The following is a 15,672-nucleotide window of genomic DNA, read 5'->3' on the forward strand; positions in this document are numbered from 1 at the left end:
GGGTTAAGGCTCTCACCACCCAGTCATGTCTCCTCTGGACCTTCCTGCACCGTCTCACACATGAGCTTTTGGGGACACCTCACATCAAACCATAGTGGGTAGGGGGTGCCTGGAGGAATATATCTTCTTCCCAGCCCTTTCCCCTCCCTCTCTCTCCCTCCCTCCCCCCACCCCTCTCTCCTTCCTCCCTCCCTCTCCCTCCCTCTCTCTCTCTCTCTCCTCTCTCTCTCTCTCTCTCTCTCTCTCTCTCTCTCTCTCTCTCTCTCTCTCTCTCTCTCTCTCTGTCTCTCCTTCCCGAGCTCATGAGCTGAATTGGTCTCCTCTGCCACGCCCTTCCACCCTCTGCCTCACCTCAAACCCTGAGGATCGGAGCCAGCTGACCATGGGCTGAATACTCTGAAACCATGAGCCAATGTAAACCTTTCCTCTTCTGAGTTGTTCTTGCAGGGTATTCTGGTCACAGTGGTGAAAAGCTGACTATCACACGGATCACGCCACCACCCTCCCTGAGGTCAAGAGCGTCTGCTCTTGCCGTCCTGCCCCTGGCGCCTTGGACAGTGTCTGGCCCCAAACCTTTTTTGAACACATGAATAACTCGGTGTCTTCATATACCATGACCCTGAGCAAAAGTTCTTCAAGAAGTGCCTGTGTGTAGTTGTCATGGAGTAAATGTCAATAGTAACAGTGGACAAGTAGCTGTTGCTTAGGAAAGGCCAACACACAAGGGACCAGAGGAGAGGTGGCCGTCCACACCGTAACCAAAGCCAAGCAATCCACTCAGAAGAGGAGTCCAATCGGTTAGAAACCCCAACGTCCACTTTAGCATCTAAGGAAAATGCCCAAAAGGTCAGTGGCACTTGGTTTTCTTTTGTTAAATTCATTTACATTTGCAAATATATTTCCAACTAGTTGATGTCAACAGCTTGGTAGCCGAGATACTGAAAGTTTGGTGCCTATGATCCACCCAAATCCAGGTTTAAATTGAATTGGAAAAACAAAGAGAACTTGCAGCTTTGACCATAGACTGGAAAGAGCCTGCAATTTCACAAATATCTTTGTCTTCAGAGAAACATTTGTGAATCAACCGGGGTAATGATCTTAACTGTACAGCATATCCTTCCAAGTTACCCATGACAGAGAGAAATTGTTTCACATGGTTCAAATGTGTAAACTTAGATCAAATAAATGGAAAATATTATTTTATCCTTCCAGAGTTACTTTAATGAAATATAAGCCCATAGAAACTGTTTTTGCATAAATAGTTACATACAGAAACTATTGTTTCATACCTTGCTTCCCCCCCCAAGTAATGTATCTCAAGAACATTCTCATTCTTTCTGCATAGTATACGACTTGACAGATGAACATGTTTTATTTAACTAGTCTCATATTGTTAGACATTTGTTTCCAATCTTGTATCAAAATACCAAAATGAATCATCTTGAATGTGTCATTTTTTTCATGGATGCACATATATCAGTAGGACATGTTTCCCAAAGGAGAATTGCTGGGCTAAGGGTCAACGCATGGGTGACTCTGAGAGATGTTGCCAATTTGCCCTGCCCTGGTGTTACACTAGTTTATTCTCCATGTATGAATTCAGCTTTCCCACAAGAACCCTGACAGACTGTGTTACCAAACCTTTGGTTTTCTTGTCAATCTGATAGGTTAGAAATGGTCATTTTAATTTGTTTCTCTTATGAACTATCCTTTTTTTTTAATGGAAAATACTTTTTATCAGGTAATTCCATCTCCTTAGTGGAATTACAACTTTAGTTCCCAAAAATGTTTGGAGCATCTGAAAATTAAGTGTTCTAGACCGTGCTAGACAAGAGGTAATGTGTTCACCTGCTTTTTGTCACTGTGACCAAAATACCTGACAAGAACAACGTATAGGAAGAAAAGCTTATTTGGGGCTCACCGTTTCAGAGGTTCAGTCCACGGTTGGATGACTGCACTGCTCTGAGGCTGAGGTAAGGCACGTGTCATGGCAGAAGGGATGCTGCTCAGCTCAAGGTAGCCCAGAAATAGAGCAAGATGAGCCGGGGACAAAATATATAATCCCCAAGGCACCCCATCCCCATGACCCACTTCCTCCAGCCACACCCCACCTGCCTATAGTTATCACCCAGAAGTTCATTCAAATTATTAATCCATCAAATGGATTAATCTACCAATGAGGTTACGTCTTTTATAATCATTTCACCACCTGCATGAACACAGAAGCCTTTGGGGTATGCTCCATATCCAAACCATAACAGGAGGGAGGTGTGGGAATAAACTGTAGAGTGCTGGCTTCTCAAGGGCCCCAGACAATTGAAGAGGCAGAAAATCAATCACAGCAGTAGAAAATAACAGGCCGTGTTACAAGTGCAGGCTGTGAAAAGTAAAAGATGGTTTTTTGTTCTTCCCATGAAGGAGGTAACAATAGAGGTTCAGAGGTTTTTTTAAAATCAAAAGGAGCTCACCATAACATTAAGGGTCCTCGACATCACAGAGCCCAGTTCCCAGCATGTACTGATATAGAACATCAAGTCCCATCAATATGCCGAACTAAAATGCACCAATAAAAAATGAGGAAATTAAAAAAAAATCCAGTTTCCTAATTTTACAAGTGAGAAAAGTGAAGCCCCTTAAAGGTAATGGTGCCTCAACTTCTCAATGTCAAAACCGGACCTTGAACTTGAAAGTCCCTCCAGAGGAAATGCCAAAGCGATGACCAATTTCTATTGTTCTTGTTGGCTTTCTTGAAAAGTATGCCAGTCACAGGGAATGAGCATCCAACTTTGATTTGCTGTCTTTAAAGGACCATGATTCATCTCCATCTTCCTACCTCCAACAATCTGGACCCTTTTCCAATCTCCTCTTTGTTCCAGTTGTTGTTTTGTTACCAGGGATTGAACCCAGGGGTGCTTAACCACTGAGCCCCATCCCCAGCCCTTTTTGTATTTTATTTAGAGACAGGGTCTTGCTGAGTTGCTTAGGGCCTCGCTAACTTGCTGAGGATGGCTTTGAACTCATGATCCTCTTGCCTCAGCCTCTTGAGCCGCTGGGATTGCAGACAGGTGCCTCTGTGCCCGGCTTCGGATCCACCTCTGATTAGCAGGTGAAATAATTTCCCAAGTGCAAACCTGACCCTGTACTTCAATGCCCTTGAGATAATAACCACAGACTCCAAAGCTCAGCCTGCTCTCTGGCCCTGGCTCCTGACTTCATCTTCCACTGCTTTCTCCAAGTTCCAGCCACACCGTGTTTCCTCGGGTTCTTCCACCAAGCCCCACTTTCTCCCACCTTCACGCTTTAGCCCACACTGTTCCTTCTGCAGGAAACCCTCTTGCTCCTTCCTCACCTGATTCCTTAGAATCAGGCAAAATGCCCCACCCTGCCTGCAGACGAGGCTCGCCCTCTCTGCCCTCTGTGGGTGCTTTTCCATTATTCTTTATCAAGTTACTGCTTTAATATCTGTCTTCTACGGTGGACTTGAAGCCCCAAAGGAATAGGTCTCTATCATGACCCAATATATTCCCATGGCCCAGGATTGTTCCTAGTTAGGTAGGCTAACCAGTTAGAATAAAGAAACTCCAAGGTCTTTGTATTTTGTAGAGCAAGAAGCTATTTTTTTTTCTATTTTATATGACAGTTCAGAGTGGGAGTTCCAGACATGTGGCCCCAAGGAATGGAGCCTGCTGTCTATGGACTGAGACCTCAGAAACTGTGAGCCCCAAATAATTTTCCTCCTCTAAAATTGTTCTTATCAGGTCTCTGATTCACAGCAACAACAACAACAACAACAAAAACCTGACTAAAGCAGAAGGAGTTTTCTTCTCTTTTGGCCCCAGTCACATGGCCACTTAACTCTGAGGAAGACAGGGATGTGTGGCTGGGGTACGGCCACGGTCAAGTACTTCTAGATGACATGCAGGAGAACAAAGGATTCGGGTCGACAGAGAGCTGCAGCCCTAGAATGCTCAGTGAATATCCATTGAAAAGCAGGGATTTTCCAATCGTTGCATTGCTTTGCTTTAGGTGCTCATATCAATATCCCCAAGTCCCAGAATCATGACGTTTCTTTCATTTTGTTGGCAGCATTTCAATATCCAAGCAACTGGCTTCCATTAAAGGTAAGGTGTGGGGTGACGGATGTGTGGGTTTCCCCTCTACCCTGATGGCATGCCCAGAGTGAGTTAGAACAGCAGTCGTGCAAGAATACCAGAGATGGACGGAACCTGTAGATACATCACCGAACATTCATGAAGGTTTTCTGAAAGGTTTGGGACAGGAATGATTTTCCCTAAGTGAGACAAACCATTAAAGGCAAAGCTAAGACTAGACTATGGTTCCCTTTCTTCCCATGGTATCCAAACACCTCCCCACGGGCAGCATTCTCAGGATATTCAGAGGAGAACTCTGAGCATCTGACTAACAAACACTCAGAGGAACTCAGGATGTGACCGACTCTCGGCTACCAGTTCATTGAGTGACAACCATGTGGCCATCTCCCAAAGTGGAACTACTTGCCCTTGAAATTCAATTGCATAGGTAAGGTGTCTCATGCATAAATAGCAACAGAAGAGAAAACACTCACACACTTGGATCATGCGCATCCCGAAATGTGTGGCTGAACATGTTTACAGAGGAAGTAGCATAGCTCGATATTTCTCCTTTGCAGTGGTTTTCTTCCTAGACGGCTGGCCACTCTCTCCAGAAGAGAGTCTTGAGGTTTTTATTTAAACAAATCTCCCCCTTGATGTAAATATTGTTTACACTATCATAACACAACAGACTCATGGTTTCTATTTCTAAAGGGTACACAATTCCAGATAGAGTTTTTTTTTTTTAATTTGGTACCAGGGATTGAATCCAGGGGTACTCAACCACTGAGCCACATCCCCAGCCCTTTTGTAATTTTTTTGTTAATTTTGTTTAGAGACAGGGTCTCACTGAGTTGCTTAGGACCGCCTTAAAGTTACTGAGGCTGGCTTTGAACTTTCGATCCTCCTGCCTCAGCCTCCCGAGCTGCTGAATCACAGGTGTGTGCCACCACATCTAGCCTCCAGGCTCTTTTGAGAATTGTTCCAGCAGATTTTTAAAGACAACTTTTCCCCCTGGAAGGTTGAAGGGGGATTATAACTATTTAAACCCCACTAACCTCTCCCCTGCCCCCTAGCCACACACACACACACCACTCATAGCCCCAGACTCCTTTAAAAAACCACATGTAATCGCATGCCTTAACAAACACAACTCAGCTTCCTAGGATGTGTTTTTATTCAATAGTATGTCATTTTAAGTGTTATTCACTGAAATCAAACATGCACAGATCATGGAATTGAGTGCTCATTCTCTTGGTTTATGCCCTGGCCTGCCTGAGCATTTGGGGTGCAGGGTGAGTAGCTATATATATACCTCTAACGCCCAGGGCAGATTTGGAGTAAAAAGTTTGGGAAGCATCAGAGTTGTAGGGAAACTTTCGGCCTCCAGAGTAGAGAATAAGGGCATTCCTAGCTGTCCATTCTGCCATAGGCTACCTCCATGAGCTTTGGCAAATGGCTTCTCTGCTATGGATCTTCCATTTACTCACTTGCAAAAGTAACTGACATTAGGAAAAGATCTCAGCTGAGGTGATTCGACAGCTTGTCGCGCCAAGAGTGGTGCTTCTCTGACACTAAAGTGTTAGGATCTGACTCAGGCAGGATGTTTAGTGTCCTGTGTTCCAGCTCAGGGGAGGAGGGAGAGGCAGGGGATGGTTCTGAGGTTCAAGTCAGCTCAGCTTAACACGTGTACACAACACCCAGGGCCTGGGCACAGATGCAGAGATAATACAGATGTGGTCACTGCCTTCAGGGACCACACAGTCCAGGGCTGCCATGTTCAGTATGGTAGCCACAAGCCACATGGATCTGCTGAGCACTGGAAAGGCGATTACTTTGGATTCAGATGTGGAATTAAGAGAATTAGTACAAAAAAAAATTGTAGGAAAAAACTTATAAAATCTCTCAATGTATTATATTGATGATCTGTTGAATTTATGATATTTCACCTATCAAGCAAAATAAAATACATTATTAGCCAGTTGCAGAGACATGTGCACATAATCCCAGAAGCTTGGGAGGCTGAGGTAGGAGGATCTTAAGTTTGAGGTCAGCCTCGGCAATTTAGCAAAACCCTAACCTAAGCAACTTAGCAAGATCCTGTGTCGAAATAAAAAATGAAAAGGGCTGGTATGTGGCTCAGTTGTTAAGCACCCCTGGGTTCAATCCCTGGTACCCCAAAATATGTATATAAATAGTAAAAGTATGTTATCTGATTCTTTTTAGTTCTTTTAATGTGGCTAACAGAAAACTTAAAATATGATTATGACTCATATATATCTTTTGGGCAGCATAGATCTAGAGGACAATTAAAATGGATAAACACTCCATCTTATACAACCCCAAGAACAGAATCCTAACTAGAATAAATTATACTCCATGTATATATGTCAAAATATACTCTACTGTCCTGAATATCTAAAAAGAACAAATAAAAACATTTTTTAAAAGAAAATAGACTGACAAACAGCATTAGGGTTATAGAGAGGTTATGTTTAGGGACCTATAGAAGCATAAAGAAGGGATATGTCACCCTATTTGGGAATTTGGTAAAGAGCCCTGCAGAATATGGCCCCCACCCCCAAAAAAATAAACAAACCCTAAAGGCAGAGTACACTGGGGTGAGGAACCAGATAAGCTGTGTGACTCTGGGTAACCTACTTAATCTCTCTGTGCCTCCATTTTCTCATTTATAAAGTGTGGATGATACCAGGACTCTACCCTGTAGGACTCACATAAGAATCCATCAGTGGAATGACAGACATCCATCCCAGAGAGCAGTGACTGGTGTGGAGAGTCTGGGCTCCAAGATCATTCATTACTATTGTCCACCAGAACATGAGCTCCCCAAGGTCAGGGATTACTCAGATGCTGTTCATTGTTCTACACCGAGAACTAGCATAGGGTTTGGCAGCAAATACTTACCGATACATACTTGTGGGAGGGTTAGGGTGTTCAGAGAACCACACACAGTCCAATAGTATCAAAGTATAAAACATGCATGAGGGAAATAGCAGAAGAGGGTCACGTCAAGTAACCCAGCCTAGCAGCCTCCCTGCTGTCCCCAATCCAGAATCAAGGCATCCAACGAAAGTTACCAGCAGAGTTGGGCACCTCGGAGGACACCTCTAATCCCAGCAGTTTGGGAGGCTGAGATAGGAGGATCATGAGTTCAAAGCCAGCCTCAGCCATTTATTGAGGCCCTAAGCAACTCAGTGAGACCCTGTCTATAAATAAATCACAAAATCGGGCTGGGGATGGGGCTCAGTGGTTGAGTGTCCGATTTCAATTCCCGGTACCCCTTCCCCCAAAAAAAGACAGACGCCAGCAGAGAAATTGCAATCCCTTATGCTTATAATTGCACTCGGACCTTTGCAATATGCCTTCACACACCAGTTCACAAGTCTACATGTCAGAGAGCGAAGAAGTCTGCAGGCAACCTACTGGGTTTATTAAAGAACCCTAAAAACAGGAAACTAAAACGCTTTGCAAAACATCATCAGGGTGAGTAGGACAGCCAGGGCTCTTGGTTATTTTTTATTTTAAATATTTCCTACTTCTGTTTTTTACCATGAACATATGCTAGTTTATGGGGTGGTGGGGAATGCATGCTATCTTTCCAAAGAGATGTAGGAAAAGGATGAATTGGCGAGTCCAGACGGAGTCCCGATGCTGAGCGCAGCTACACTTGAACTTGACCCGAGGGCTGGAAAAACGGCGCCTTCCACGACCGCCGGACTTGCAAACAGATGTTCTCAAGTGGCTGACGGTTCCATGAGGCCTAGGAGCCAGAAAGACCTTCAAGGGCTGTGTTTGTCACTTCTCAGCACTGTGAACTCACGATGCTCAAGACTGACCTCCCATTTCCAGGATTCGCACATGTGAAATCGAGGCACAAACACTACCCACCTCTGTGGGGGGTTTTGAAGCATTAAATAAGATTATGTTTAAAGGCCCCAACATGAAGTAAACAAGGAAGGTCCCTATCCTGCTTTGCAAACTCAACTCTCAGCATGAAGATCCACTGCTTTGGGGCCAGGGGCATTGCTCAGTGGTAGAGCACCTGCCTAGCATGTGAGAGGCCCTGAGCAGACCCCAGACCACCAAAATGAAAACAGAAGAAAAGGAGATCCCACTGCCAGTGACTACTGCCTCCAAGGAAATCCTCAGACCCAGGAGAGCATCGCATCCTAAAGCCTGGCTTATTAATTTGTAAATCAATTGGTCCAAACTACAGAACAAGTATTTACCTCCTAAAGAATTCGTATGTTTCCTCCATTCTTCAGTTTCTTTCTTTTTTTTTTTTTTTTTGGTACTGAGGATTGAACCCAGGGACACTTAACCACTGAGCCACATCCCCAGCCCTTTATTATATTTTAAGACAGGGCCTCCCGAAGTTGCTGAGGCTGGTCTTGAACTTGAAATCCTCCTGCCTCAGCCTCCCAAGCCACTGGGATGACAGGCGTGCACCACCCCACCCGGCTTCCTTCACCTTTCATTGAAAACTTATGTGCTTAAAACTCTTCCCTGCTGCTCTTCCCACTTTGAAGAAAACCTTGATTGCTTCACACAGCCTATCTAGGCCCTGCCCGATCGAGCCCTCGCCTACCTGTCCCGGGCAAACACCGTTCCTGCTGCTGGACTCCAGAAACAACCGTCTTCCCTCAGCTCTTGACACAAGCCTTCACCTGTGCAGCTCCCTGAGTCGAAACACTCAGCAAAGCCCCGACCCCACCTTGACCCCCACACACCTTTGACATGGCGGCTCCTTCTCCTTCTATAAGTCTCCCTATTAATCTACTCATATGGGCTTTCCAGATCATCTATCTATCTCAGTAGTTTTCTTCCCAGACCCAAGTTATAATTGTGTTTCTGTCTTTTGATTTCGTTAGTCTCATACATCACAAGTTGCAAATATATACATATATACATGCTAGATACATACGTGGAAACGTAAGTAAAGAACAGATACATATGAACACACATACACATCCTCTCGATCTTTACTGATTTGACCACTATGATCCTAAGACATACGGGAACAGAGACCACATCTGCTTTGGGACCTCACATGCTGAGTACTTGACCGGAGGACCAAGCACACAGCAATGTGACAGAAGCCACGTTATTCCCATGACACATCGTTCTTTGAACCTCTTCTTGTGGCCCATGACCTTTGCTGAAAGCTATGAGACTCTGTGTTTCTTTACCTTCTTCTGATTCATTCAGTAGCATTTATTAGCAGGTACTTGTGCTATTCACTAGGGATACGGGATAGGACCCTTGGCCCCGTGGAGATTTGCTTTCTATTTGTGGAGGTTAAACATTTAACCGCTATAAAGTGTTCTGTGCGGATTCTATAGGAGTGGATACAAAGGTGACTTTAAAAGCTCAGAGTCTGGAGCTGTTTTTATGGTACTTGGTGCATTTTCCCGTGTTCACTTTGCTACCCACTAGGAAGGAATAAATTAGCGCTGCCCCTGTCAAGGAGGTCAAGCCACACCAACCAGCTGGGAGATCGCCTTGACCGGGGGCAAGACCTCTGATCCTCCTTTATATCAGAGAACTTGTCCTGGAAGTCCTTCTCCTTTATTGTATTTAAAGGGATGCTGTGCCTGACACAGAATAGAAATTCCACAAGAATGGGATTCTGTTTTATTAAGGGAGTTATCCTTAACCTCAAAGGCTGAGCCTGTTATGGTTGGATGTGAGGTGTCCCCCAAGAGCTCACGTGTGAGACGGTGCAGGAAGGTCCAGAGGAGACATGACTGGGCTGTGAGAGCCTTAACCCAACCAGTGAATGGATCCCTGATGGGATTAACTGGGTGGTGGCTGGAGGAGGTGGGTGTGGCTGGAGGAGGGGGCATTGGGGGCGTGGCTTTGGGGTCTCTATTTGTCTCTGGAGAGTGGAGTCTCTCTCTACTTCCTGGTCACCATGTGAGCTGCTTCCCTCCACCACACTCTTCCTCCATGATGTCCGGCCTCCCCTCGAGCCCCGAGGGATGGAGCCTGAGACCTCTAAATTCTGAGCCCCCGAATCAACTTTTCCTCCTGTACAATTGTTCTGCTCAGGTCTCTCATTCACAGCAGCAAGAAAGCTGTCTAAAACAGAGCCCAACACATACTAGGTGTTCCATAAATGTATGTTAAGTAACTGAATGAAATTACAACTCAGAAAGACCAAGGCGTAGAGAGGTGAGGTGTTTTTCCAAGGTCACCGAGAAAGCAGGTGTTAAGTACCATAGTAATTCTACCAATTCTAAATGCTACTAAGGGAAATTTTGTTCTGCATTGTTTAAAGATCCAGGATCAGGAACCTCTATATCCAGCTCCCAGCTGGGGGCAAAGGACCAGGGATTGTGTCTTTGATGTACACCTCCCAAACCTGTTGCCCACAGTTTCCTTGGAAGATACAAATAGCCCCCTGTTTGGGGAAAGGTCATTTCCAAGATAGTCGACCTCAATGCACATGTCTTTCCTCACAGCTTTAAAGAAGGGTTCAGATCTGGAAAAAGCCATTGCTACCGCCGCTTTGATTTTCCGAAACTCTTCTGACCCTGACGGCAAACTTGGAAAAGCTACTGCCAAAAATCTGCTGCAAACTCAATTTAGGAATTTCACAGAGGTAAGAGAATTTTCCTGCATGAATAAATGAATAAATAGGGGCCACATCTTAACAGCTGGCCCCAAGAGCCACCAACTCCCAGCTCGAGGCCCCACCAAGTTGTTGCAATCAGCAGATGTTTATTGAGCACCTACTGCATGCCAGGCAGTGAGCAGGGGCACAGAAGTTCAGGCAATAAACGAGCAAATGATCCAGCAGAGTAAAGAAATATACTGAAACTGTCTTTAGGAATGTTCACAAGACATGTAGGAGTAGAGCAGGGAGTGAGAGTAAAACTATGTTGGGGCAAGAGGTCAAAGGCAGGTTCCCGGAACACCGAGGTATAGCTAAGGTCTGAAGAGCCATCAGGAGCTAGCCAGGCAAGGAGTGGGAAGGCTGGCTTTCCAAGCAGAGGGGATGCACATGCAAAGTCCCCGGGGCAGATCAGGAACCTGGAAGGTGAGTGAGCAATTGGTAAGGAGGGGGTGGGAAGTAGGAAGTGGTGGATGATAAGACCAGAGAGGTCAGGAGAAGTCAAATATTCATCTCACACAGCCTAAGAACTGGAGGAAACTGGAAATGGTTTTCCAAGTCTAAGAAATCACAGGAGCTGGGGGGCAGTTGAGGGAGGGGACATCTGGAAGACAGAATGAATGGGATCTGAGAGTTGATTGGCTGTGAGAGTTGACTGACAGCCCAGTTTCTGAGTTAGAGAAGTCAATGCCGGATCTGTTCCCAGAAAAGAGAAAGACGCAGAATACGCAGAATTGAGGTGGGAGGGGTTATCTATCTGGGAGGAAGTAAAGGAAGTCGTTCCCTTAGAATATGTCAATTTTCAGACGTCCATGAAACTTTCAAGTGAGAAAACCACAGGATGCATGAGTTGAGAGGGAAGAATAGAGAGCTGCATTTGAAAGGCAGAAGTGAGAGTTGGGCCAGGCCTGGCGGGGCACACCTGTTATCCCAGAGGCTCGGGAGACTGAGGCAGGAGGATCGTGAGTTAGAGGCCAGCCTCAGCAATTTAGTGAGACCTTGTCTCAAAAAAAAAAAAAAGTGGGGGTGGTTTGGAGATGTGGCTCAGTGGTTAAGCACCCTTTGGTTGAATCCCCTCCCTCCCAAAAAAGAATTGGCAATATATAAACAGTCACAGATCTAAAGGGAGTACCTACACCACTGAGGGGCATAGGCCTCACACTTGGGCCATTTGAATGCCATCTTATTTCCACATCCGTCTACAGCCTCTATCTTCCAATACTTTGAACTTTTCCTTTACATTTTCTCTATGTCTACATACGTTCATTTTATAAGACTACTTTATCATATTCAAAAAAACGTGAATTCAGTGGGTAAAAATGGAAGAGAGTTAAAAATCTAGATAACTATGAATTCTTACTTGACCTTTAATCATGTATCATCTGAAACTGCGTCACCTTCTACCATGAGTACGTGTTCATACTTTGGGTAAGACTGGCCTAGGGAACATGTGTAAGAATAAAAGATTTGTGTGCTTGAACCACCAATGTTTATTGGTAAGTAGAAAAAAAAATAGAGGATGTTTCTAAGTTTCTATATGTGCTCTGATACACTAAAAAGATAACTAGTCTCTTTATGTGCAATGCACAAGTATGTACATGTACATATACCCATATGCATACATTGTTTTAGTGCACTAAGTTATATAAGTTGTTACCCACTGGGAGAAGCCCGTTCTAGGGTACTAATTCCTATGAGCCTATGATTATTTCAAAAGAGCGCGTGTGTGTGTGTGTGTGTGTGTGTGTGTATGTGTGTGTGTGTGTGTGTATGTGTAGTGTAGTACACATAAAAATAACAGGAATGTTGATAAGGGTTAGCTATAGTTGGGTAATGAGGTAAGGGTTATATTTATATTCATTCTTTTAAAAACATTTTTCAACCTGGGCACAAAGGTGCATACCTGTAATTCCAACTACTTGGGAGGCTGAGGCAGGAGGATCTCAGGTTGGAGGCCAGCCTCAACAATTCTGTGAGACCCCATCTAAACATGAAAAAATAAAAGGGGCTGGAGATGTAGCTCTGTGGTAAAGCAACCTGGGTTCAATCTGCAGCCTCCCAAAAATAAATAAATAAAAAGTACATAAAAACTTTTTTTCCCTAAATGTTCTATATTATAGATGCATTGTTTTTTAAGGAAATGTTATTTTTAGGCAGAAATATTAGGCAGAATTTGACAAGAGATTGAAAAGTTTGGGGGGACTCTTTAAAGAAGAGAGGTGTGAATAAATCATGTATAATATTCACTCTATCTTTGGCTAAAATAAATGGCATATCTCAGAGAGAAAAAAGGCTTCCTAGCTGGTGTCTTGGAAAGGCTTCAGAGGGCTTTTAATAAGCATGAAAATGAAGACTTAGCGGATCATCACCTTGATGTCACTGATAATCCCTCTGAGAATATCAAAGGAAAATATTAAAAGCAGTCATTAGGAAAGACCTTCCGCCTCCTGACCCTTGGTGCAGACTAAACCCAAGGTTCAGCCATGCCTGCAGTGGACATGCCTAGGCTTAAGTGTATGCTGTCCTCTGCTTGAGATGAGAGGTACCAGAGAGCAGGGCCAAGGTTCAGGGGACTCCAGAGGACAGTTCATTCCAGGCAGAATCACGATCAACGGTGACAGTTCAATTTTATAGAGATATGTCAGAATGCCACCTTGACCCAACAGCCCAGCTCTGTGAGATTCCCTACACCTGTGTGTTACGGTTTGGATGTGAGGCGTCCCCCAAAAGCTCACGTGTGAGACGGTGCAGGAAGGTCCAGAGGAGACATGACTGGGCAGTGAGAGCCTTAACCCAACCAGTGAATGGACCCCTGATGGGAGTAACTGGGTGGTGGCTGGAGGAGGTGGGGGTGGCTGGAGGAGGGGGCATTGGGGGCGTGGCTTTGGGGTCTCTATTTGTCTCTGGAGAGTGGAGTCTCTCTGCTTCCTGATCACCATGTGAGCTGCTTCCCTCCACCACACTCTTCCTCCATGATGTCCTGCCTCCCCTCGAGCCCCGAGGAGTGGAGCCTGCTGTCTGTGGACGGAGACCTCTGAAACCATAAGCCCCCACATAAACTTCTCCTCCTCTGCAGTTGTGCTGCTCAGGTCTTTTATTCAGAGCAGGGAAAAAGCTGATAAAACAGGGCCCCAGCCCGCAGAGGGAGCACCCCCTCATTCCCGAAGTGCTCCCTCCTCCTGGGAGGGTTTTGAGCGGCACCCGGGCTGAAGTCAAAGGGAACAGCTGGGTGGAAGAACCAAAGGACGTTTATGTTTCATTGATCCAGGGCTTGACACTGAGAAGCCTCTCCACTCACATGCTACTCAGAGAGTTTCCTTGGGTCTGTTTATGAGGACCACAAACTTGGATCTGATTTAGGATCCAACTCAATGCCGAACAAGCTTCCCCAGTGCCTGCTTTCTTTCGGCATCGTTTTTCCTGTATTGCAGGATCGTCTTACAGTTCAGGTGAAGACATAACGGAGGCCTCCCATAAAAAAGTGAAAATGCAACCATATCTGTGTTCAAGAAAAGGGCAGGTCGGCACAGCAGGTTGTAGAGCCAGAGCTCTAGGATCAGGTAGCCAAGTGCACACATCTTAGCTCCATACCCAAAGCTGCTTCGTTATCACTAAGTTCTGATGCAGCATCAGAAGAGGGCACAACAATAGTACATATTCAGAAAGGTCCCTGCAAGGATCAAATGAGATAACCCACAAACTGATTTTTTGGAGGGGTGGGTACTGGGGATTGAACTCAGGGGCACTCAACCACTGAGACCCATCCTCAGCCTTATTTTGTATTTTATTTAGAGACAGGGTCTCACTGAGTGGCTTAGGGCCTCTCCATTGCTGAGGCTGGCTTTGAACTTGAAATCCTCCTGCCTCAGCCTCCCAAACTGCTGGGATGACAGGCATGAGCCACCATGCCCGGCCCAAGAAGAGATTTCACGCCATTCTTTGGTAATACGGGTGACAACCTGCATGTTATCTGTTGAAAACATTTTTCTGTGCTTATTATCTGTAAACCCAAGGTTTTCACAATGAATGAGATTTTTCCTCCTTCCTTTTTCCTTCTCACAGGGACAGGAAACCAAGTCAAACTACCAAGACATCCTTTCTGAGCTGGAGGAGCACACAGAAAATAAGCTTGATTTTGAGGACTTCATGATCTTGCTCCTGAGCGTCACCGTCATGTCAGATCTACTACAAGATATTTGGAGTGCAAAAAATGACAAGTGACGGTTTCAAATATGAGAGTAGATAAAATAACGTCTGAGCATGGTGTCCAATGATCAAAGATTTTTTTTCCCTTCTTTTTGTAATTGGGTGATTATACTGATCCTGGATCTCAGATGGTTCTGATTATTGATATTCAGACTCGTATAACTCGTCAGAAATGTTTGGATCATCCTTTACTCATGTGCCGTGATTTACAACATGATACATGAATATCCAACTGCTTTTGCTAAGTCCACAGTGACATAGAGCATTTTCCTCATAGACACTGAGTCTTTCATTCATTCATTCATTCATTCATTCATTCTATGATGTCTGTTGAGCATTCACTCGGTGACTCTGCCAAGGATACAGAAGAATGACCAGACAGTCCCCTCCTTCCAGCATGCTGACAAGTCTCCAGCAGGAAAGATGGACAATGAACACTTTTTCCAAACACCACATAGTTATCATTACAGTAAGGGATACAGGATGCTAAAAGAGTTTATTATCTGACCTGGGTTCAAAGGTCAAAGCTTTCCTGATATTCTATTTTAAAAAATAATAATAAAATAAATAAACAGTTGGATGCCAGGGACATGGTGGGAAAGGAGATCGTTCACAAACAGGCACAAGGGAATTTGTCAAACTCTTAGCACTGCACCCTGATAAGGGTGATTATGAATTACCCCTAAGTAAGCCTGACTTTAAAATTAATACCCCCAATACCATCCCTGTCACCTGATC

The 15,672-nt window shown here is 44.8% G+C and overlaps 1 protein-coding gene across 1 annotated transcript; it reads left to right on the top strand.

The window, feature by feature from the left end:
- The first annotated feature begins 665 nt into the window (after positions 1-665).
- Sntn (sentan, cilia apical structure protein) lies at positions 666-15,447 on the top strand. Its single transcript, XM_005342959.3, has 4 exons — positions 666-846; positions 4,087-4,121; positions 10,577-10,716; positions 14,791-15,447. The coding sequence occupies exons 1-4, from the start codon at positions 836-838 to the stop codon at positions 14,947-14,949; spliced, it is 345 nt and encodes a 114-aa protein (XP_005343016.3). The 5' UTR covers positions 666-835; the 3' UTR covers positions 14,950-15,447.
- Positions 15,448-15,672: the final 225 nt, after the last annotated feature.

Source organism: Ictidomys tridecemlineatus, chromosome 2, assembly GCF_052094955.1.
Source record: "Ictidomys tridecemlineatus isolate mIctTri1 chromosome 2, mIctTri1.hap1, whole genome shotgun sequence".
In the NCBI taxonomy this organism is placed as follows: Eukaryota; Metazoa; Chordata; class Mammalia; order Rodentia; family Sciuridae; genus Ictidomys; species Ictidomys tridecemlineatus.

What these genes read in the sequence shown, in the direction of transcription:
- Sntn (XM_005342959.3), top strand. An exon ending in GCAACTGGCTTCCATTAAAG is followed by an intron (nt 4,122 to 10,576) that starts GTAAGGTGTGGG and finishes CTTTCCTCACAG; the next exon opens with CTTTAAAGAAGGGTTCAGAT. An exon ending in AATTTAGGAATTTCACAGAG is followed by an intron (nt 10,717 to 14,790) that starts GTAAGAGAATTT and finishes TCCTTCTCACAG; the next exon opens with GGACAGGAAACCAAGTCAAA.